The following is a 24697-nucleotide window of genomic DNA, read 5'->3' on the forward strand; positions in this document are numbered from 1 at the left end:
AATGCTGCTTCAGGGCTGCAGTGTTTATACCTGATGCATCTGCTTCGCTTAGCAAAGTAGAGATGTAAGAAAAAAGAAATCGGAGTATTTCTTCCCCACCACCATTTTGACAATGTCCCCCGAGCCAGACTCCTGTGGCAAAGCACCACAATGGCACACGGTCCGGCTGAATACAATAGGCTTCATTGACCGACATGCAGGTAATCCATCTTTCCTTGATTTGCAGACATGCACACAAAAGCCATGTGCTGATAGTAGCACTGTGGGGTGTGATGGTGCTGTCAGACGCTCCAAAAGCATCCCTCCTTCCTCCCTCCTCCCTCCACCTCTCCCTTCCCTCCCTCACTCTGTCTGTATGCCCCCACCACGGATGAAAACGGGTCCCCACAGAGGATGCAGGCATCTCATTGGCTGAGATATCACAGGAGTGCATGGGAGCCGGAGCGAGAGAGAGAGAGAGAGAGAGAGTGAGAGAGAGTAGCGAGGAAGGGAGAAAGCTCAAGAAGATGCAACTACTCTGCCACAGCATCCTGACAGATCGCTGAGCTTAGGGATGCCAGAGGTATCGACACATGCTCTGTCACCACTTGTCCCGCAGATTTTTGGTCCTCTTATAAATGAGACTTACAGAATAACTTCCTCACAGCTCTGTGAGTCAAAGGTGCATACAAAGCAACAGCTGGGCTGACTGATCTGAAGCTCTGTGGATCTCAGAGTCACCTGGACTTGATCTCTCCTCGCTGACTGTGCAGCTGCTTGGGATTGCAACTCTTAATTTCTGCTCGTCCAGACTGCACCTCTGCGTTGTTGGAGGGAGCTATTTTAATCTTCCCAGCCTGCCCTATTGTGTTCTAGAGAGGCATCGCTCGGAGAAAGCTCCTACTGTAAATGTGCGTCCCAGCGAGCGGCACTGGACTGTCACCCTCAAAGTCTCCAGCACCTGCCGAGGCCCCCTGGAAGCCACCTGCTGTGCCTCTGGGATGGTGTGACCTCCAGCCAGCTGTTGGACGTCCCACATCGGAGTCAAGATGCCGGTGATGAAGGGCCTCCTGGCCCCACAGAACACCTTCCTGGACACCATCGCTACTCGATTCGATGGCACCCGTGAGTACAATGGAAACACTGTGAGGCTGGGGTGTTTGGGTGTTTGAATTTTGTCAGAGTTTAAATCCTTTGCCCCTTCATTTCTTGTCAACTGTTCCAATTGGTAATAAATAGCTAAGTTAGTGATATTGTTGTCGTTGTCATCACATAAAATACAGATTGCTGCTCTGTATTTTCTCTGAGAAAGCCATTACCTGAATTAAAATGTAATTCTTTTTATCATCTGCTTTCACGTGAACATCATCCAGACATCTATTCTCTGGTCACCACAAACATCACAACACCACCCAACTAAAGCCGCATCTGCTGCTGGTTCCCCTTGTAGAGAAAAGTTTGTTTGCACTTTCAGACTGTCACACAAGCATAAAATTGACCTTCACAAATCATTCACATTTGTCTCACACGTTTAGCTTCAAAGTAACCGGTGCAGCCATTTGAAAACACTGCCTATGCCTCCTGCTCTGGCTGTGTCTCTTGTTTTGTACCTGGTTCCCCCTCAGGGGAGGTTGTGGCTCGTTGTAAACAAATGCCCCGGGGATGTCTGTGTTTGTTCGCTTGTCGATTCAGCCTGTCCTCCCTCAGCTAGTTGCAGCAGCCTGAATGAGCGGCTGACTCGCAGTGATTCTCAGTTCCACTCCGGGTGAACTAAACACAGTGAAATGGGCGACCTTATTGTGTAAGTGATGTTTAGGGTGTGCAGATTTGACTTTTAAGCCGTTCTTTCTAACACAGTGTCTCTCAAGATCCTAAAGCACACTGGCACACTGCGTGTCAGGAATAGTCTGAACGCTGGCTTGAGTTGAAAATAGAAGCTCAGGGATTTTTTGAGATGAGAAGATACGCACTGAATCCAGAGATGATGTGGGTGCGACACAGTTCCGCCTGGAAGATCAGGGGTCGCGCCCTCATGTTGCATCTGCTCTGCTGAAGAGTCCTTGAGCTAAACATGGACTCCAGCACCAGAGGGTTGAACCTCCTCTCTGACCTCCCAGTGCAAAGGAGGCGGAAGCGGGGAAAAAAACACTTTTCTTCCATAATCAGCGTCTTATCTACTGTACAACACAATTTCTCTTATAGAATAATGACAATATTTATACATCAATGTCCTTAAATTCAAAAAATACCTCCCTGATCTGAACAGATTCCTAAAAAATTGCTTCTAAAATATGTTGAATACCTGGAGAAGATTTGGCACAAACATTCACTTTGACTTGAGAATAAACTGGTTAGATTTTGTTGGTCGAAGGTCAAATTTACTGTGAACTCAGAAAGCACATTTTTGCCCACAAGTCAAGTATTTATGTAGCATTTATGACTAAACTCAGGTCTAAGGTCAAATCTGCACAGACATGGATGTGCAGAAGAAGAGGAAGGGCCATGAATTCTAGATTTTGTCACTGTTGACAGTAACATCTAGAACCATGTAGTGCTCTTTGGGGTCTTGACGTGTTTGTGCGGCTCTTCCTCGGTTCACATGTTGTGGTATTTCAGTCCAGCTGCACTTATTTTAGCTCTAGAGTCCATAGCAGATTAACACAAGCTCCACTAGCTATATTTCAGAATTCAAAGTATTTGTTCTTGACTGAATAATCCAATAATGTCCATTTACAGCAGCAGACAAGACAGATAAAACCATGTTTGTAGCAGCAGGACACACATCTTTGTAAAAACGTGCCAGTTCTTGAAATTTCCAAGCCATGCTCAAAGCCACCATAAGGCTGTGGTGCCTGGAGGAGTGGCAGAGTGCCCACAGCTCAAAATAGCTTCCTTCCTGTTGCCCGGGTGACGGGGTCCCGCCACTTGACATAGATGATGCTCGAACACTTTGAGAAAAAGATGGTCCCGCTTAAAAAGAAAACACTTGAACTTGGTTTGCAATCAAGGACTTTTAGAAAGCAGCTGGTCTCTGGTTTGACAAAGACACATCTTTAAACAAGTAGCATTGAGGGTCACGGAGCTGCAGTCCCTGTTCGGTGTCACCTCAGACTGCCTTCAGCCTGCGGCAGCTAGAGGTACTTTTACACTTTAAGCCCTGAAAACGATTTGGCTCCAAAGTGTTTGTTTTTCTCAGAGTTCTTGTTGCTTCACTGGCCAGAATCGCGTATGTTCGACACAGTCTGTTTTTCACTTGTATTTTTGAGATGGAAAGTTCACGTAGAAACATTATTTGTGACTAATTTGAAAATCAACACAAATCCAATTTTTTTTTTTTTGGTGGAAAATCGGTATCAGGAGAATTTTCTTCTATTTTAAAATATGTCTGGAGTTTTTGTTTTTTTTTAACAATTAAGTGTTATTTTAAAGTGTAATTTAACAACATTTATGAATTTATGAAAGTTTGGACACATCCTCATTCAATTCTTTTTATTCATTTGTATTATTTTCGACATTATAGATTAATACCGAAGATTAACACTTTTTTGTTTACTAACATAATTCCATGTGCATTTTTTTTTACAGTTTTGATATCTTCAGTATGAATCTACAATGTACAAAATAATTAAATAAAAAACACTGAATGAAGAGACGTGTCCAAATTTTTTGACTGGTAGTGTACTTTAAATTAATAAATGTAGATAAATTACACTTTAAAATCAGAATTAATTTATTTAAAAAATCCTCCAGACATATTTTCATACATTTAACTGGTAGTGTATATTTAAAGTATCAGTGCATCACTTATGTTCCGTGCAGCTTATAATATGCTTTTTAGCTTCAGTTTAAAGCTAAAGTATAATTTTCTGCCAGCTGTGGTTTTACACATTTTAAAAGATTAAATTCCTCTTACATAATTGTGACAATTTCAACATTCTGTACAAGCGGTTTGGTATAGGTTAAGAATCCAACCCTTAATCAAAATCTAATCCGTTTAAAAGTAATATAGTGATATCATGTAACTTGTTGTTGGAAAATTTACATTTTTCATTCCAAATCTGTTAATGCATCTCAAGATTAGATCAGATGAGATAAACTTTATTGCCTCAAAGGGAATTTATTTTAGAAACACTAAGTGTCTGCTGTTAAAATACAAATAACAAATAACCAGCACATAGCATTACATCACATCAAAGTGTACCTACCTTTTGTAGATCAAATATATATTTTTAAATACTTTATTTATTTATTTTCAAATATACCTTTTGTAGATCAAATATGATGGCTGCGGCATATTTTAACAGTTGTATAATATGGAATATGAAGTCAGAAAAGCACTTTTGGATCTGCAAAACACAAATTACAGTCGCTGACGGAGCAGCAACAAAGTCACAATTTCTGTCAGATGTGTCACTCAAACGTAGCCCCTGATTAGACTGCTACAAGTGAAAGCAGCAACTTATTTACGTAAGCGCTGCTACTTGTGTGTTCCTGTATAAGAATGCCAGCATTCACTTTAACAAGCTGATAAATATCATTTTATGTCACATTATGTAAACGTAATCACGCTATATCAAATCCTTGAATGCTGTATTCCGTTTTTCTCAAATGTGCCAACAAAATCAAATTTGCAAACAGTGAAACACAATTACAGGCAAAATGTAACAAGCTTTAAGCATATTTTCTGCACTCATGCAGTGTGGATTGTTTAGTTCATCGGTCTGTGTAAAAAACAAATTAATTCAGATCAGCAAAACTAAACAAAGCACCACTGCTGACCGAGCAAATGCTGTCCAAAAATTTTACTAAATGCGTCACTCCGGCTTAGCTCGTGCCTCAACAGCCTTTTATGATAAGTAATTTTTATGTAAACATCATTATGTTCCAGCCTGCTCAGATAATTTCTCAGATTACTGCCACACTCTGCAAAACAAGGCTATCTGTGTACTCTGAGGAGCCACAGGATGCATCATTGTAGTTTTAAAAGCACAAAATCTGTCTCGCTGTCATTATCTACTGTGCAGCTTCATATTCTGCATTTTTACTCCATCAGGGGGTTTCAGGGTAATTTGTTTGTGTTCGTAACTATCGATTGGGCTCTGCTTCACCTTAGGAATAACATGTAAAAGCTATTTTTGGTTGAATTTAATTTGACACTTCCTGGAATGAGAAAGTTCCGTCTCATGTCTTATAGGCTCCTCCCACTCGAAGCGAAATGTCAGAACAGGTTAAATCAGTAACCTTTGACACGCACAGTGTTTGGCTCCTGGCAATGTCAGCATTCCTGTTTCCCTGAAGGAAGTGTGTACATGTGTGTGTTTTTATCTACGCTCGTGTGTTAGTATGTGCTGATTTTCTATAATGTTTCTGCATGTTTGTGACAATCGTCTTTGGATCTCTGTGGGGAAGTTACCAGAGGTCAGAGTTCAGGTGACAGAGCTGCTGTGGATGTATTTTAGGGCAGATTTTTGGAGTCACGCAGGCTGAAAACCAGAGCTTCCAGTGTATTACCGGCACAAACAATGTGCCGTGTGTTACACTATACATCCCTGTCCCTTTCACACCCACACCCACCTCCCCCAGCTTCTTTGCACGACCTCCCCAGCAGCGTTTCCACATTGACAGCAGCGGTCGCCCTGTGGGGCAGCGTAACCACAGGGCAGCTGCAGGCAAAGATAAGAAGCGGGTTTATTTTCTCCTTAAACACTTTCCCGTTAAAAGGCGACCGTAGAACCAAAGGAGAGACAGGGATGACTGTCAGACTGAACCTGACCGAGCTCATTGTTACCCAGCTGATGAACGGGTCCTAATAGGCAGCAGCAGAGACCAAAACACTTCAGACAGAAGCCAGAGAATAGCTGGGGCTCTTTTGTGGTTGCCACCTTTGGCTGCTCCTTTTGAAGCCGCTTGGTTTCAGCTTTACAAGTTCAATCTGTGGGAGAAGAAAAGACAGTGCTCCGATGATACCGTGTAATCGCAAAGGTTGGTGGTTGAATCCCCAGGTGCTCCAAGTATGTTGGTGTTTTTGAGCAAGACACTGAAATAAATCTGGTTCTAATGTGCAGGTCTGGACCTTACATGGCAGCTCCGCCTCCATCAGTGTGTGAATTTAGGTGTGAGTGGGTGTGAAGCGTTGTAAAGCACTTTGTACCATTCTCAGGATAAAGGCGCTACATAACTGCGGGGAACCAGATCACAACAGCTCAGATAGTTTTTGGTTTAAAAAAAAAAAAAAAAGCCCGGAATAAGCTTTTTTTTTTTTTCTCCTTGAATGTTGTCACTCAAAATATAGACAATAATATTATTCATTAGTGGCCTTTTCCCCTGCAAGTCCACTCCTCTGACCCATCTGCCCCAATCAGTAATTACATGCTACGTTGTGCTAATTAGCTGCTAAAGAAGCGGCCGAGCCTCAAGGGCTTCAACTGTCTTCTATATACACAGAAGAACCCGTGTGACATGGACACGTTGCAGGCTGCTTGTTGCTAGCAGTAGCATGTAGCGTCATCATGTCAGATTACAGTTGCAGCGAGTCAGCACAGATGTGTAATTAAGGAAGCTGGTGCGGCTGAGCGGCCACTCGGAGCAATATCCCTCAGAGGATTAGAGCCCAAGAATTGAGGCATTGTCACAGACGCACACACAAACACACACACTCTCAAACAAACAGTTTAAAAAGAGCTTCATGTGGATGCTGGATTGCTCACGTACAAAATTATTAGCTAAGACATAAATATGCAACTGTAGAAGCTGAAGAAAATGAAGTGAGAGCCTCGAGAAGTGTGTTTTTTAAATATCACATTCCAGTAAAGACTTTTTTTCAGGCTATGAAATTGTCTACTTTGAATCAGAGCTTGCAATAGCAGCTAATATTGAGAGTTTGACATTTTGGAAAAGATGCTTTTTTGCTTTTTCTGTCAAGTGTGTGATGAGAAAACGGATACCGCTGTCATATCTGTTTGATTGACACTTATGACAGTGGAACTTGTATGTGGATGGCAAAATAAAAAAATGTAATCTGTCTATATCTGGACAAAAATTAACATATTTCCCCAAAAGGCTCCTTCGCTTGTATTTTCTCAAATTCAAAACTAAATGACAGCTAGTTTAATTGATTTGACAAAAGCCTTGGACGTCCACACATCCCAACTTGACTTAAAAATCTCTGAATCATGCAGGAAACTTCAGTGACTAATCTAATCCGCAGTGTGAGGCAGCAAACTTCAAACACAGCATAAAAGTTTCTCCTTTGTGGCTCATTGGTTTTAATACATCCTTACCAGGTGATTTATGGCTAACACATGCCCTTGACCTATTTAAGGGGCCGATTTAAGGATGCTGACTAGAGACGTACCTATTCTTAGGTAAACATTACATAACCAGAGATGAATGCAGTTGCTCTCTGACACTTGCTGGCTCGCTGAGTTGGGATGTTAGGAATTTTTAGAACATGAAAAAGAGGGCATGTTTTTTTCTTTTCATCCAGCAGGTTAGTCTTGTTCAGCCATTCTTTCTAGGGCAACTTTTTTTCTTTAGATGTGAAGAAGCACAGTGTTTGTCTTTAGACTTTACCTTTAAAAAAAAAAAGCTTTGTGTATGGGTCAATATATAATTGCGGGACTTTTTGTGACATAGTTGACAGGTCTCATTGTTGACATTTTTGCTGTTTTCAGACCTAAAATTGACATGACCGCCTAAAACCAAACACCACATGACATTTTTAGAGGAAGATTCTTCTAAAATATTATATATACAATTGAGTAAAATTGAAATTGAAAGTTTTTTATAAAGATATTGTAGTAAACCTGTTGACATGCGATGAATCCAAACTACTTTATATTAAATAACTAAAGAAAGCCTTGGAGTCTTGCCAGTCTTTGCTTCAGGAGGAAATGACATCATGTGTAGCAGGTCATGTGATCTGGAATTAACACATTTCCTGGAGAGGTGTTTTTGTAATGGGTAGCTGAGTTGAAAGTGAATCTCGGACACAGATACAATATTTAAATATGATTTGTTGCCAAAAATGAAATATTTGATCATCTTAACTTAATAAAAAGAACACAATCAAAACAATTTTAAATAAGCTCATTTATTGTTGTTTAGCTAATTAGAAGGTGGCTGTTATAGAATTCGGATGGTTATTTAGTTGGCATTTTAGTGATTTCCAGTCATTTTTTACTACAAAATGATTATTTCCATAATAAATAATTATGGAATTCATAAAGACATGATCATAATGAACATAAAAAACATGTATATTTTTCTTTTAATACATGGACTTCAAAAGTAGCTCAATTACATATTGACCCGTTACAAAAACTCTCTTTATTAAACACAAACATCTGCAGCAGACCGCGGAGCAGAAATATTACAGTTTCTCCACGTTTGACGTCTGGGGAGCAAGAACAAGAAGCGAGCCATAGCGTAGTTATAAAACCTCCTCTGCCTGTTGATGGATCAGACTAATGCTTGTCTCTTTCCATAATTCCACTGTGACAGTTTAGTTGCTGCTCACTGCAAACCCAAGAAAGGTTGTCACCGCTCAGAAAAGACATCCCCTGCGGACTGCTTTCCGCTCAGTCTGGCCAATTAAAGTGCTAGATTGTGGAAAGCACGGCAGCAGCTGTTTAATACTCCTCCTTCTTAGGCTCGCTCTCGGTGGAATCGGGAGAATTCCGACCGGTCTGTCTGTCTGTCAGCCTGCTGCCTCTCTGCTTGGCATTCAGAAAATCTGCAGTCTGATGTTTTCACTTAAACAACAGAGAGATGTCAGTGGTTTTTGCTGATGCCTCAATAGTGACTTGTGCCAAGAATTGGCCAGCAAATGTGCGTAAATATTGCCTAAATATGCAATTACACCAAATCCAATGTGTAGATGAGAGTGTGGGGACCTTTAATCTGTTTTTTCTGCAGTGCTTTTCAAACAAAGGGTACATGCAGTCTGTGATTTACGTCTGCAGCAAACACAGCTCAGCTCGTACCTCAGCTGGATTCTCATGAGACTCGCAAGATCACATGAGAATCCATCTTGCCAGGCTCCAAGCTACGTCTTTGTGGCTGATCCGCAGGTTTGTCAGCGTCCTGTGTTGAACTACTGGCAGCTCCGGGTGTGTTTTAGGTGTGAGTTAGCCCATGATATACAGATGGCTCATCCACTCACCTGCCAAATATTTTGTGCAAGTGCCTGCCCTTCTCCAAACAGTTTCCAAGACAAACTCTGAGATGGTTGTGTGTAGCCGACCATCTGGCCCTCAGCTCAGCTTATTTGAAGAAAAAAGAGAGAAATTATGTTCTGATAAATCGGTAATACTTACAGATTTTAGTTTGAGATGAAAGTGAATTAGTGTGATGATGTTAATCGCAGTAATTGCCACAATAACCCTTCAGCTATAACATGCGGACAGCAATATGTGCAAATGATTATTTAGCAAAAATTCCACGATGGATGAACTAGATGGCTAAAAGTGATGGATAAATGCAGCAATGTGACCAGACTTACTGAAATTAATGATAATAAATGGTAATAAAGAAGCAGAAATAATGAGATTTCCAGGATCTTTCAGTCGCATGTGAAGCCACAGATTTGCACACCTTGATGGAAAATGCTTTGTGGTGGTGCTTGTTCACCTAAAGTATCTAGTAATGCTGTGATCAAGGCTATTTTTCATACACCAAATACTGCCAAAATACAAAAATGGAAGTCACTGAAAGTCCCTCAGTTGGTATTTGTCTTGTTTTAGCGCCGCAGAGTGTGCTGCTGTGTTAAAGTCTGAAATGTCAAAGAGATGAACAGGCTGTGCGCACACTGTGTTGCATCTCAAAGCTCGTTCTATTAGTCGACACAGCAGACAGATACCTAAATTGTTTGCCTAACAAAGAAGCAACACTGCAGCAAGAATCTGCTCTGGCTCATCAAGGTCACTCGCTTTTAGCAACGGAGGGAACACGTGACGTCCAACTCTGCCTATCACAAAGACTAATATATGTAGGTATGCAGAACAAAGGTGCAGACTGTGAGCGCCGCAGCCTGGAGTTACTGGGATGAGATCCCAGAACACAGAGCTGGTGCTGAGTGTTTGTGTCCTGACAGACAGAACCAAACAAGATACAGCCAGAACGCAGCGGAGGGGAGGGAACTGTCCATGGTGCTGAAGGCATGAAGAGACTAAAGCAAGGCCGAGATGTTTTAGTCCAGCAAATCCACGCCTTACACTGCAAAAAATGCCCCTCTCAAAACAAGAAAAAAAAATCATTTAAAGGAACTTTTACCTTGAAATAAGTGAAACAATCTGCCAACAGAACAAGTGAAAAATGGCTTGGTAAGATTTCTGGAATTAAGATATGATATTTAGATTATTGAAATCTTAAAATTAGCTGGGAAAACTTATTTTAAGCTATATTTTACCAGGATTGTCAAGCTTAAGTTGTTTAACCTTCCTGTTGTCCTCAGTTACGGCATCAAAAAATATTGTTTCCTTGTCTGAAGAAAATCTGAAAATTAAGCAAAAAAAATCCCCAAATTTATATTTAAAAAAAACTTCAGGAAAAAAATCCTTAAAAGTTTAATTTAAAAAATCCCCAAATTTGGCAAGAAACAAAAATTTAAAAAAAATGAAAATTATTAATATTTTCAAAAAATGATGATCTTCCAATAAACTAAAAATATCTACGATGATTGCATATATATCAGTAAAACTTCTAATAATTTCTTTAAGAACATTCAGAAAAAAAGTCTGCCAAAATCCAGAAAAATTAGCTGGGTTTTGGTCAATTTTTTTCTGAATGTTCTTAAAGAAACATTTTTTTTTAACATTTCTTTTTTTTCCATCAAAAATGTTCAAAAATTTCCCCAAAAATTTTGAAAATGTGAAAGTTCCCACATTTTAAACTTTTAAACGGGTCAGTTTGACCCACAGGATGACATGAGGGTTAAGACGAGATCATTTCAAGGTTGTTTGACTTAGCAAGATATTTAAGATGCTTTGCCATAAAAGCAGTCCCTCCATCTTGCTGAAACATCACTTGTTAGTGAATTTATCTTAAATCAAGTGGGATGAGACATTTCAACCAAAAATAAGACAAATAGACTTGGTAAGATTTTGAGTTTTTGCAGTGTATGAGCCACATGTAAAAACCTGCACACCAGACTTACTATTCCTCCACATTAATTTGCCATTCAGACATATGAATCTCCTGGATCTCTGTCAGTTTACGGAAGTTTATTGCATTTTCCCAGCTTCATAAACTCAGCATGATATCAACACCTTACTATGCCCTGAACAGGAGAAGACCATCACATTATTTTCTGAAAATGGACATGAATGTGGCATAAGATCAATCATCCGTAAGGCTTCTGCATCATTGCTTATCATTCACATTTCATGTTTATGTTTGCTTCCCGCTGACTCATTTTCCATTTTCGGTTTCCTAAATTCAAGGGTCAAGTCCTTTCTGGGTTCACATCATCCAATTATATAAGCTTAGAGTTGTGTGGAAATCAATCAGTCACCTTTGTGCTCTGTCCATAACCCAGTCAGCTGTTTTATATCTTACTGCTTCTTTCAACTGCCCCCAACACTCCTGACCACTGCCAGTAAACAGAGCTGAGTTCAGAAACCCGACGCCGATGGTCCAGGGAAATTAATTTTCGCTCGAAACTGAGTCATGTTTTCTTTTAATGTGGGAGCTTTGACATAAGTTCAAACAGCAAAACAGACTTTAATTACAGTGCAAAGAAGAGATTATGTACCAAACGCCAGACTAGGGCGTGATGCACCGAGGTAGTCCTTATTTGCTGTTGCTGCTCAGACAGGTTTGAGTAAAAGAAAAAATTTAAAGTTTGTTGTTACATTTAGCTCATCTCTTCCAGTTTCTTCCATCTTCCTACACCTCTAACGCCTCTTTACCTTCTCCTGTCCCTCTCACAGACAGTAATTTCCTGCTGGGTAACGCCCAGGGCCACCGAGGCTACCCCATTGTCTACTGCTCGGACGGCTTCTGTGAGCTGACGGGCTTCACTAGAACTGAGGTGATGCAGAAGAACTGCAGCTGCCGCTTCCTGTATGGCGCCGACACCAGCGAGCATGTGGCCCAGCAGATGGAGAAGGCTCTGGAGGGCCGAGAGGAGTACCAGGCCGAGGTCCACTTCTACAAGAAGAACGGTGAGCGCATAGCAACAAAGAATGCAGCACCTGTAGATCCATGCATGTATTTTTACTCCTTTTTAAATTCAACAGATTGTGCAGCAGGTAACATTTCTCCCATCTTTTACACAGTTGATCCAACTCTTTCATTGACTGTTTGGTTCAGTGTGATCCAACTGCAGCCCGATCCAAATTGATGACACTGAATTTTTTGTTCTCAACGTGGTGAAGGGCACATTTATTTTTACATGAGAGCTGGTGGAATTATAACTTCCAACAGTTATTGCTCTTTTTGCTCCTCCGTGTTCATTATACCGTCAATAACAAGCCTTCAACTTGTAAGCTAATCATATTATATTAACGCAGGAGAAAGCGTAGTGTCTTAAATTTAACTCCTTCCCTCAAACTTCCGGCTAATCCTTCTGTCAAAGTCTTATGCTGAAAATATGATGTCATGCAGGAGAGGAGAACGTACAACGCAGTATAAGCCTCTCTGATTGGCACACAGGATTATGTTTATTCAACAGAAACCTGCAGCTGCAGCGTGTGTGACTAATTATGCAGATGGATTGACAAATCTGCACAGTAGCTAAATGCATTTGCTTCTAATCTTGTTTTTTTTTTTTGCACAGTACAGTAAGCAACAGTCTGGCACTAATAAGGGGAAAACCTGAATCATTTTTAATATACCAACAAAATAACATAAAACTGCCGTAAAAGAGCCACAGAAGAGGAACAAGAAAGTGAAAATTTTAAGCTAGAGTCTAAATGGCATCTGTTGGTGACTGGTGTATTATGATGGGATCCAGTACACACACAGTCCTCTGGAGTGTGTGCTGCTGCTTACAAGCACAAACATACAAATTGCCTGTTTCATGTTGTGCTAAAACACCAGCATCTACCTTGTTTTCTTATGCTCTCTCCTCGACACACACACACACAGACACAGAAGCACACTAGGGAGACTATTGGAGACACGAAACATCTGTTTGGTGGCGGAGCGCCGTTTCTCCAGAGTTGCTAATGAGCATACTGGGTTATGGTAAGGTCTTGGATCTATGGTGCGCCTTCCCTCTCTGACTTGTTATACCCAACCCCCTGACTTGCTCTTTCACTTTGTGCACAATCCTCCAGAACATGATCCACATCTAATTTGAGGTGTATTTTTAGAAAGGCTATGACAAGCAGCCGCGGTTCAGACACAGAGAGAGCTGACACGACGTGTGAAATCACAGGGCGTGACATGAAAAAACTGGCATCATTAAGGAGATGCGTCCGCAGAGGTGGGGCCGGAGGGACGGCCAGGGGTGGTACAAGTCTCCACTGGCATCTGATTTGCCCCTGAGGGACAGTTTTGACTTCATAGCATCTCCTATTGGAAGGTCAATCAAACATTACAGAGACACAAACAATCCCTCTAAAGGCATAGAAGATGACCATAGAGACATAAAACAAAGAGATGCAAAACCTACTATAAGACGGCATAAAAAGGACCTCAGACACAAAAAACATCCATTAAGACACAGACAGTGACCACAAAAGGACACAATACAAACATACAGGGACAAAAAAAGGCCACTAAGATGCAAAAACTACCAGTGGTGATCCACAATGAGACGTAAAACAAGCACAAATGAATAAAAAATGTTCAAAGTCATGCAAACATATCAGAGATGGACACCAAAAACAACCAGAAACTCACCACAAAAAGATGAAAACAACATTAACAACATAACCATGATGCATCATCTGCATCAGCCTGGATGTCTGTCTCCTATAGAAGTGATGGAGAACTTTCACATGACTCATTGTTCCATAATCCATCCATAGATGGAGGCTATTTTGAGGTAAAAACTGAAACTATTTATTGTCGTAGTTTTAAATTAGAATATTCACAGCAGCTTGTTTGGCATTCATGCATTGCAGTTATTAAACAAACAACCAGTGATGTTTTATTTATAAGTTCTTTTCAAATGTGCCCCATTCTTTAAAAATGTGCTTCCTCACTCAGAAGTTTCTAAACAGCCCTCCTTGTACAGTCACTCTGGATTTTCTTTGAAAACCTGCACTAAATGAACATTTCTGGTTTCATTGGCAGGCGTGGCCTTCTGGTGTCTGCTAGACATCGTGCCCATAAAGAACGAGAAGGGCGAAATGGTTCTCTTCCTCTTCTCCTTCAAGGACATCACCGACACCTACGGAAAGGGCCACCACAACAGCAAGAAGGAGGGTAAGCCACAAGCCCTGTTACGTTAAAAAAAAGAGAAGAACTCACGTTATTTGCTTACTCTGAACATGATGTACGAGCAGGTCATCGTCTGGCCCCCAGCTTTCATTTTCTCAGTTCGCTCATGTTCATCACTGTCACATCCTACCCGCCAGTTTTGTTTGGGCAGGCATTCATTTGGCTGAACTCAGACAATGTTTTCCAATGGGGAGTTTGATTTGGGCAGCGGAGCGTCTTCAGGTGGAACCTCAACAGTCTGCCACGAATGCTAAGCACTAAGTCAGGGGAAATGGGCTGTCATGGTGTTTATAATGGAATCAAATGGAAGTTGGGCATGTGTCAGTGGTTGTGTTGTTGTGTCTTACATGTGTAGCTATAGCAGGAAACATCTGAATATTCTCCTCAGGTGTTCTCTATCTCCATCACCCACCAAATTTCTTTCCAACCAAACCTTGTGATATAATCGACTGATATGATCTCCTGTGTTAGTTTCAGAAGACAAGAGGCGAAGGAGGAAGAGCAGCTCCCACTTCAGTGAGGCCAGAAAACATGGACGAACCATGTTGTACCAGCTGACCAGCCAGTTCTCCAGAGGAGGCAAACGAGAGGTCAACCTGGGTGGAGTGAGTACACCTTTACCGCTCTGATCGGCTGTGATGTGTTCCCAATTATAACCTCGAGGAAAATAAACAGACTCTGACTCATTCCTCAGTGTAAATTATTAATGGTGCTATCTAAAAGATTCTTTTTTAGAAAGACAATATGAAGGAAATCCTGACCCAGATTCCCAGAGTGTGGTTTATCTCTGCAAAAGAAGCAGAACTTTGCTGTTTTAAGCCTTTCAAATGATTCTAATCTTGCTTCTGTAGCACGGAAGCGGGTGTTGGTTGAATTTAAACGGACAAAAAGCAAGGTCATTGTGACAGTGGTGGTTGCTTGGAAGCAGAAGATGGTTGTCAGGGCTGGAGCAGAAGCTGGATGTATCATCATCATCATTTTTTGAGACTGTCTGGACATGTCAACACCTCGCCAGTAGGAGGTCCGAGTAAAGGGCCATTATGTCAGCAGCATGTTCCCACAAATTACCTGAGGTTCAATAAGACTGCTGTGTCCAACATACAACCCACTGCATGATCTATAGAGGAGGATGAGATGGCTACATGTAGATGACCAACTGTTCTCAGATACGTGCATCATTTTTGCATGTCTTCATTTGCACCTTTGACTTTAATTTACACTATTTGTTGTGGTGAAATTATCCCCAAACTAGAAAAAAGCCCCAGAAAGTGGCTTGGTAAGATTTCTTGACATAAGATATGATATTTAGAATTTTGAGATCTTAAAATTAGCTAGAAAAACTTATTTTAAGCTATATTTTACCAGGATTGTCAAGCTTAAGTTGTTTAACCTTCCTGTTGTCCTCAGTTACGGCATCAAAAAATATTGTTTCCTTGTCTGAAGAAAATCTGAAAATTCAGCAAAAAAATCCCCAAATTTATAAAAAAAAATTTTTGCAAAATCTTCAAGAAGAAAATTCCTGGAAAGTTTTATTTAAAAAAAAATCCCCAAATTTGGCAAGAAATAAAATTTTCAAAAATGGAAATTGTAAATATTTTCAAAAGTGAATAAAAATCTTCCAAAAAAAATCCTAAAAATATCTAAAGTGATTACATGTATATATCAGTAAAACTTTAATAATTTCTTTAAGAACATTCAGAAAAAAATCAACCAAAATCCAGTGAAATTTGCTGGATTTTGGTTGATTTTTTTTTTAATGTTTTTAAAGAAACATTTTTTTAACATTTCTTTTTTTTTTCCGTTAAAAAATGTTCAAAAATTTCCCCAAAAAATTTTGAAAATGTGGAAGTTTTCACTGTGAAAATATATTTTTTCCCACATTTTTAAACTACAAAGCGGGTCAATTTAACCCACAGGACGACATGAGGGTTAAAACAAGATAATTTCAAGATTGTTTGACGTAACAAGACATTTAAGATGCGTTGTCTTAAAACAAGTCCCTCCATCTTGTTGAAATGTCACTTGTTAAGTGAATTTATCTTAAATCAAGTGGGATGAGACATTTCGACTAAGGATAAGACAAATAAACTTGGTAAGATTTTGCAGTGTGACCAACTGTTCTCAGACACGTACATCATTTTTGCATGTAGTTGCCTTCGTTTGCACCTTTAACACACTATTTTAGGCGGTGAAATTATCCCTAGCTACGTTTTTATTTTTCTACTGTCACTTATCTTATTTCTACAAAACAAAGACGTGCGTCACTCTAAGCATTCTTTAAAACAAGTTTCTCTTCTGCCCTCACACACAAATGGGAGCAGTTTTTGTAGTGGAGCTCCATTTTGGGATAATCCTGCTCCTTCCCTGCAGAGGCTCAGCTACCAGCTGAGTCTGTACTCAAACCTGTCCTTCATAATGTGGCGCTTCGTTCCCCGAGGGCTAAAAGCAATACAGAACTTTTTCAGAGGTAAAAGCTTAATTATTTAAAAAGTTGACAACCTGTGGGACATGTGTGTGTGTGTGACTGATTTAGGCTCCCAGCATTTAAAATGAAAAGCTCCCCTGAAAAAAGAAGAGTCTGGTGTGTCTTTTTAGAGCTTCTATTTGCCTATTAAGTGCCTGAAATAAAGCACTTGTTCGTTTGAGAGAGCAGCTCAGTAAAATTTTGACAGCTCAGTAGCACTATTTATCAAAGTGCCTCTACTATTTTAATAGTATGACACAGAATTCTGAGCCCTGTCAGTACTGATCCACAGATTGCAAAAGCATAATAAGAATCTGACATGAAAATTTCCTGTTGGGAGCTTTACTCTTATCAGTTAAACATGCTTTAAAGGACCCATGTTGTGCCTGTTTTGGGGACATTAATGGAAGATTCACATGTTCCCAGAATGTGTCTTTCAATGTTTCAGCTCAAAATACAGCAAAGGTGGTTCATTTTACCACGACTGTATAACCCCTGGTTTGAAAAGGGCTGTTTCCATGTTGCTAGCTTTATATGTAGCGGAGCTGCTAATGACCCGCCCCCATCAGGAAGAAAACTCTCTCTGCGTGTTTGATTGACAGTACACAGTAAAACGGTAAACTGCATGTGAGTTTCTGTCACTCTCAACTTTCTGTCTGAGCGATCATTTTATATGGAGACATCGCTTCATTCACAGCACAGATGTTTGTAATTCTTGTGTTTGTTGGATGATGTTGCGGTCGTAAAATCTGTATTTTCGTGGTGCAGAGCAGCAGCTTGGAAATGGCTCCGAGGAAAGTAAATAAACCTGGTGGACTGTGAGGAAGCTGCTCATTCTGAATGGCTCACCTTGGAAGCAGCAGGCAGTGAGGAGGCAGGATTGTGCTCATTTTTAGCTAGGCGACTGTTAGTTATTCAGTTTCTACTTAGTGAGTAGATAAAATTCTTATTAGCTTGTCAAAGTGGGAGACTATCTGGTTGTGGTGGGGCTTTGAGGAATGACAATCCTAAGCGACTTGTCTTATGTTACACCTCTAAATTCCTAAGAAATACTACACAACAAAAAACAGATTTTCACCTGAGAAGATCTTTAATTTTTAAGCTCAAATGTGAATTGTTAAACACTTCTATCAATTTGTAACTAAAATTGAAGTGAAAGTTTGGACAACATTATTTTGAGAACCTGGAAATAAATCACATGTGCCAGAAAGACATGAAATGCACTAAATACTGTAGATGTAAGTGCATGCTTTGTTATTTATTCAAGTTCTGGACTGAGTTACTAACAATTTTCATGATCCGTTGTTTAAATAATTGAATCCACCAAGGCTAAATGCTGGCTTACTCTCAAATGTGAGGATTTCGTGCTTTTGAGAGTTTTATTGTCATTGTAACTGCAGTTTTTAGAGTATTAACTCTCCTGTTGTCCTCATTTATGGGCACCAATATTGTTTCCCTGTCTGAAAAAATCCACAAATTCAGCAAAAAATCCCCCAAATTTCTGAAAATTTGCAAAAACCTTTAAGAAGAAAATCCCAATAATTCCTTAAAAGTTTCCCTTTAAAGTTTTATTTAAAAAAAAAATCCCCCAAATTTGGCAAGAAAATTCTTGTATATTTTCAAAAAAAATTCTTTAAGCAAATTTCGCTGGATTTTTTTTTTTTTTTTTTGTGAATGCTCTTAAGAAATATTTTTAACATTTCTTTTTTCCACCAAAAAATGCTCAAAGATTTAAAAAAAATTGTTGAAAACATGGACATCAGAAGTTTCACTGTGAAATATAAACCATTTTTTCCACATTTTCAAACTTTAAAACGGGTCAATTTGACCCGCAGGATAACACCAGGGTTAAATGGACAAATCAAATAGTTTGAAAAGAACATGTTGATGTTTAACTGAGGAATAAACATTTTGCGTTCATCCATCAATTATCTATACACCACTTAATTCTCATTGGTTGATTAGGGTTGCGGGGTGCTGCAGCCTATCCCAGCTGACTCGGGGGAAGGCAGGGGACACCCTGGACAGGTCGCCAGTCTGTCACAGGGCTACATATACAGACAAACAATCACACTGACATTCACACCTACGGGCAATTTAGAGTTATCAATTAACTTCAGCATATTTTTGGACTGTTGGACGAAGCCGCAGTACCTGGAGAAAACCCATGCATACGCAGGGAGAACATGCAAACTCCATGCAGAAAGATCCTGGGAAGGCCAAGACGTGAACCAGGGATCTTCTAGCTGCAAGGTGAAAGTTCTAACCTCCAAGGCATTGTGCAGCCCTGTTTGCATTCAGTTTGTATTAAAAAAGAAACACCAACATTGAAGACGAAGCAAAAAACACTCTTCTGGATGCGGCTGACCTGCATCCCGTTAACTCCTCCGGAATCAAAAGCTGTGCTGCTGCTTTCAGACTCGACCTGCAGGTGCCTTCATGGGAATGAGCGAGCTACACCTCCCCTCTGTCTGCCGAGCCTCCTGCCGCCCTGCTTCACAATCCCACCTGCTTACAGATGGCAGCGTTCATGGCACCGTGCATGCTCAGACCAAACACACACATCTGTTGTAGCAGTGCACACACATGGCCTTTCGCAAAAACATTCACACATACATCAGGACAGACAGTAAGTAACGGCTCGCCCTCTGCGGAGAGGAAGCATATGGCCAAACATCAACACACCCTGAATGAGATGCACGGTATTTATCATTCAGATCTGATGCCAGCGCTCTCAGCATGAGGCTGCATTTTTACACCGTCCCCCTTCCCCTCTCACACGGCATGTAGGAATATGAAATCCAGCGATGGTGGTTCATGTTTTCACAGCCTGCTCGCTGCCTCTCCTCCTCACACATCCACACACATGCAGCTTTACACCGGTCCACAACCTCCATTATCCCTCTGTTCCACCTCTACCACCAGAATATCCACCCCAAAGTGTTTAATAAATTCCCGCTGAGATTAGAATTCTCCTTTCCAAGCTGCATCATGCCAAGAGCGTCTTCACGAGGGATGAAACAGTTGCAGAGAGAGAATCAATAACTCACGATTTGACATAGAAATCACAGTGCAGGGAAGTGAAAATAGGTAGGTATGAAAATAAGCAGACTGGCGAACACGGAGAGATCAAAATCCACAACACAGTCAAGACGCTGCTTTTTAGTCTTTCAACTTTTGAATCACTTTGAAAGGATTCAGTGCACAAAAAACTAAAGAGAGCACCTTTGCCTAATTTATTTGTAACCTCAAGGAATGAAAATAGCATAAAATATGACCATAAACAATGATTTCCAGGAGCGGCACAGTTTCAGAGCGAGCATGAGGTGATGTATCCTGTTAAAAATGTAGTCGACCAGTGTGCTTTTGATGCCAAACAAAAATCAAAGGTGCTACTTTAGGGTATTGTTTTGTTTTCCTCTGCCTGTGACAGCTCATTGCGCCGCAGCTTGTGATTCTATCAGCGACTCTGGGAAGCTGTTATCCTGCAGACATGTCAGCAGTGTTAAACAGATACAATGCACTCTGCATGGAGATGACATTCAAAGCGAGAATAATATGCGACTCGCTGGAGATAAAATGTGTTTGCATCTAGCGGCTTCCCCCCACATCTTACCCTCTGCACTCAGTTCAGGCTTTGTTTATTTCATATTTATGTATTTGCACACTTCAGCAGATGTGGTATCAAACATATTGAGGAGTGTTAATTAGGAACAAAAACTCAGAATGTGATGATTTGTTTGCACAAATAACAGTCAGTTATGATGCTGTTGTTCTGTCAGGCATCAGTGTTATATGAGACGGCACTACGTGGGCTGTTTCTTCTCTCATGTTACCAATAATCAATATGAAGTGAAGTTACTTCTGTAAACTGTGAGATTATAAGACATAAAAAGTGGGAGGAAAGCATGTATTGTTCAATATCTTGTGCCCCGAGGAGATTTATGTAGTGAATCGTAGTGCTTTATGATTAAAACTGAACTGAAAATATATGTCTTTAATTTTTTTAAATCATTTTTTTCTTAATTTGACTCAGATTTGTTCCTTAATCCTAGTAGTGCATTGTAGTGCATCATGTGTTCCATGATTATGTGACTTGAGAAATGACAAATTAGTTTGGAAATTTGCAAATTTTATGCATCCTTATGTTCGATTTTTTTCCAACTGAAGAAAACTGCTATTTTTTTATGCTTACCTTATCTATATTCTTTCAAATATGGATTTATTGTGTTGGCTTTGAGGTGAAAGGACACACGCAACAACTCACAGAGGTGACAGATCAGCCTATTTTTGTCACCAGGCTTTACTGAACCTACTACATCTACAGAATAAACACCCCCTCAGGTGAAAATTGAGTTTATTTTATATATATATTTATATATATTTATTTTATAACTTATCATGTTCAGATGGTGTTTTCCAAAAGCCTAATGACGCCTCATTAGCAAAATGAGCTGTCAACACCATGGACTGGACATGTATGGCTGAATTCCCATCTATATGTGTATATATATATATATATATATATATATATATATATATATATATATATATATATATATATTACAAATTTCCATTGTGTGTTTTAGAGCAGCTTTACAGTATTTAAGCAGAGTTGTGGGTGAGCTGGTGTGCTCCAGGGGGCATGGAGGAAGATGCATAGATCCGATAAGCAAGGAAAAATGTTGAAATATGGAACTTTTGATACACAAAGACGAATTTTAGAGGAGGGACCTACATTTATGCTTGCAACGGTGTGAAAAAATAGAGACACACCTGACAAATGTGGAAAAAGTGGGAAATAAAATTTCTATGCTTGTGAGGCTGGTTGGATGTACTGCCAAGTTCTCTGAAACACCTCTGAGACGGCTTATGGTAGAGAAATGAACATTCAATACACGAGCAACAGCTCTGGTTGACATTCCTGCTGTCAGCATACCAATTGCACGCTTCCTCAAATCTTGCCACATCTGTGGCATTGTGCTGTGTGATAAAACTGGACATTTCAGAGTGTCCTTTTATTGTGGGCGGTCTAAGGCACACCTGTGCACTAATCATGGTGTCTAATCAGCATCTTGATATGGCACACCTGTGAGGTGGGATGGATTATCTCAGCAAAGGAGAAGTGCTCATTATCACAGATTCAGACCGATTTGTGAACAATATTTGAGAGAAATGGTGATATTGTGTATGAGGAAAAAGTTTTAGATCTTTGAGTTCATCTCATAAAAAATGGGAGCAAAAACAAAAGTGTTGTGTTTATATTTTTGTTAAGTGTACATAACCACTTTAGATATTTTTAGTATTTTTTGGAAGATTTTTTCTCATTTTTTGAAAATATTTACAAGATTTATTTCTTGCCAAATTTGGGGGATTTTTTTTTTTTAAATAAAACTTTTAAGGAAAACTTTTAAGGAATTATTGTAATTTTCTTCCTGAAGCTTTTGCAAATTTTTAGAAATTCGGGGAATTTTTTTGCTGAATTTTATGGGGTTTTTTCAGACAAGGAAACAATATTTTTTGGTGCCTGTCAATGAAGACAACAGGAGCGTTAAATATTCCTAAACTTACATTAGCTTTGGTGGAACAAACACCACTATACCCAGGTATGTCTCCTTCATTGTGTGTCTCATGATCACTTTAAATTTAACTGAGTTATTATAATTCATAAATCTGTAATTTACAATTTTAAAGGAACCCTAATGGCTCAGCTCTATCTCTCATCCTTCTCTCCCTCTGAGTTTTTTAGCTCCAACCACAATTTTCTTTCTGTGCTGCGTTCACAACGTTCTCTCCCCCTCTCCATCTGTCACTCTAACCTCATCTCTTTTCGGCTTCATCCCTCTGGATCCTGCTGTCTCTCCCCGTACTGTCACTCTTCCCCCGTTTTCCTTCTACTTAAATTATCCCTCCTGCTTCTTCTTGCTTTCCAAGTGCAGCTCAAATATCCATCCTCTCCAACCTCCATACTTGCCATTGAATTTTTCATAAGTACGCTTTTTTTAAGTACTTGTGCTTAACTCGAGGACTTCCATTTTCTCTAAGTTTTAACTTGCACTTAGCCACAGTTTGAATACTGTACATTTTACTCCTCTCAAACTTACAGTATTTTGATTTTCAGGGCTTTAACTTGGCTGTGTTATGTAGTATCACTTTCTTCTTAAGTTAAGAATCAATAAACTTCTTCCACCACTGCCATACTCTATTATTAAATTTTTCCCATTCTATTTTCCATCTCCGCTGTCTGTGTCTTAGCAGCTGTTAGCTAACAACGTGGTCCTCTGCCTCCACACCATCCAGCCATATCTATTCTGGCTTGATCTCTATTTGTATCCAGGCAAAGAAGAAGAAAAGGCGGAGAGTTGAACCTTTGCTGGAAAATATACTATAGACACATGAATAGATCTTTAAATAGGAGCCAAGAAACATGAACAGATGAAGAGAAACAGAGGTGGCAAGTAGCTCCTTAAAGTTTCAGTAATTCATAATCCAGACCTTTCAAATGGAAATCGGTTAACTGATGTCAGTAGCTGCACATTTTCAGACTGTAGAGGTTGCATACTTTTGAAATAATCTACCGCTCACTACATCACCTCGTCAGACATGTTTTTTTTGGTCTTATTTTCTTTCGCTGAAGGCTCCTTACCAAAGCACACTCACTCTGAGTTGTTGTTTGTGTCTGTTCTGCCAGTTTTGATGCCGTCAGCCCATCAGCTACTGTAACCAACCCGAGGCGCGCTGACAAGTGACTCCGACTTGATTTCATGCTCCTTCATTTCCCAGGGGAGAGCCGCTTTTCACATAAAGAGAGAGAAAAAAAACACACACAGTAGACGGGCGTTTTTTTAAGTTGTGATGCAAATGCTGCTTTGTGTGACTGTGAAATGCAGAAGTCACAGTTTGTGTGGCTAGCCTGAGCTGCAATTTAGTGAGTTTTTTTTTTATTCCTCCTTTTATTTTTGCTCTCACAAGCACACTCACACATGAAGTTTTTATCTTTAGTCTCTTGATTTAATGTAATTTAATGTTGAAGAAAAATTAATCAGAGAACATGTTGCAAAGTGTAGTATGTGCAGCAGAAATCCAACAAACATTTAAAACATTTAATGAGTCTAGACTTCCTCACACTGCTGCTGCGTGGAAGAAAATCTCGACTTTATAGTTGAAGATTTGAGGGAGCGGTTGCTGCTGGAGTCACATGGCACACCATGTGTATTCTTTCCCCATCAAGGACTGTCTTTTAGCAGCCTAAAGCATGCTGGGAGATGTAGTTGGAACAGCAGCTCTGGGCTCCAGCTTGAGTTAATGATGTGTGAAGACCAGCTGTAGCTGTATGACATGCGTTCCCATGTGTCCCCGCAGTGCTAGGCTTTTCTTTTCTCATCACTGGGATGTGCTGGGTCGCCCCGCCTCGAGTGTCAAAGGTCGGGTGGACTTTGTGGCCTTAGTGATGTAAGGGAAATTAAAAGAAAGAAAAAAAAGAAAAGAAACAGCAACAGTGGAGCTTCTGCTGACATCGCTTGAACTGTCATTAAAGTGGCCACAGCTGTTGAGTCCACTGTGGTGACTGTCTGGTTGAAACTCTGTGATTGAGGCACACTTTTGACCAGAAAATTGTCCACTGTCAAGTAGCCATAATCAGTCCACTTTTGAGAGTTGTTTCACCGGGAACAATCTGAACATCCTTCCCTCCTCGCGTTCAAACTGTGGAGTGTGTCATCTCTCTTATACTTTTTCTCTTTTTGAAGTACAAGAAAAGGTTGTCCGTTGTCTCCCAATTACCGAAACGGTGCCAGTCAATTTTCCACCGAGTCCACCAAGGCAGCTTCAAGGCCCCCAGACAAGGAAATCTCAGGTTAAGAC

At 40.1% G+C, this 24697-nt stretch overlaps 1 protein-coding gene across 1 annotated transcript in view; it reads left to right on the forward strand.

The window, feature by feature from the left end:
• The first annotated feature begins 433 nt into the window (after nucleotides 1-433).
• The window catches only part of kcnh4b (potassium voltage-gated channel, subfamily H (eag-related), member 4b), a 53902-nt gene continuing 29638 nt past the window's right edge, over nucleotides 434-24697 (forward strand). Inside the window, exons 1-4 of the mRNA XM_022191704.2 lie at nucleotides 434-1104; nucleotides 11910-12143; nucleotides 14224-14355; nucleotides 14842-14975. Of these exons, the coding sequence (XP_022047396.2) occupies nucleotides 1029-1104; nucleotides 11910-12143; nucleotides 14224-14355; nucleotides 14842-14975 (576 nt within the window). The 5' untranslated portion in view covers nucleotides 434-1028. The remainder of the gene's footprint in view (nucleotides 1105-11909; nucleotides 12144-14223; nucleotides 14356-14841; nucleotides 14976-24697) is intronic.

This window comes from Acanthochromis polyacanthus, chromosome 19 (assembly GCF_021347895.1).
Source record: "Acanthochromis polyacanthus isolate Apoly-LR-REF ecotype Palm Island chromosome 19, KAUST_Apoly_ChrSc, whole genome shotgun sequence".
In the NCBI taxonomy this organism is placed as follows: Eukaryota; Metazoa; Chordata; class Actinopteri; family Pomacentridae; genus Acanthochromis; species Acanthochromis polyacanthus.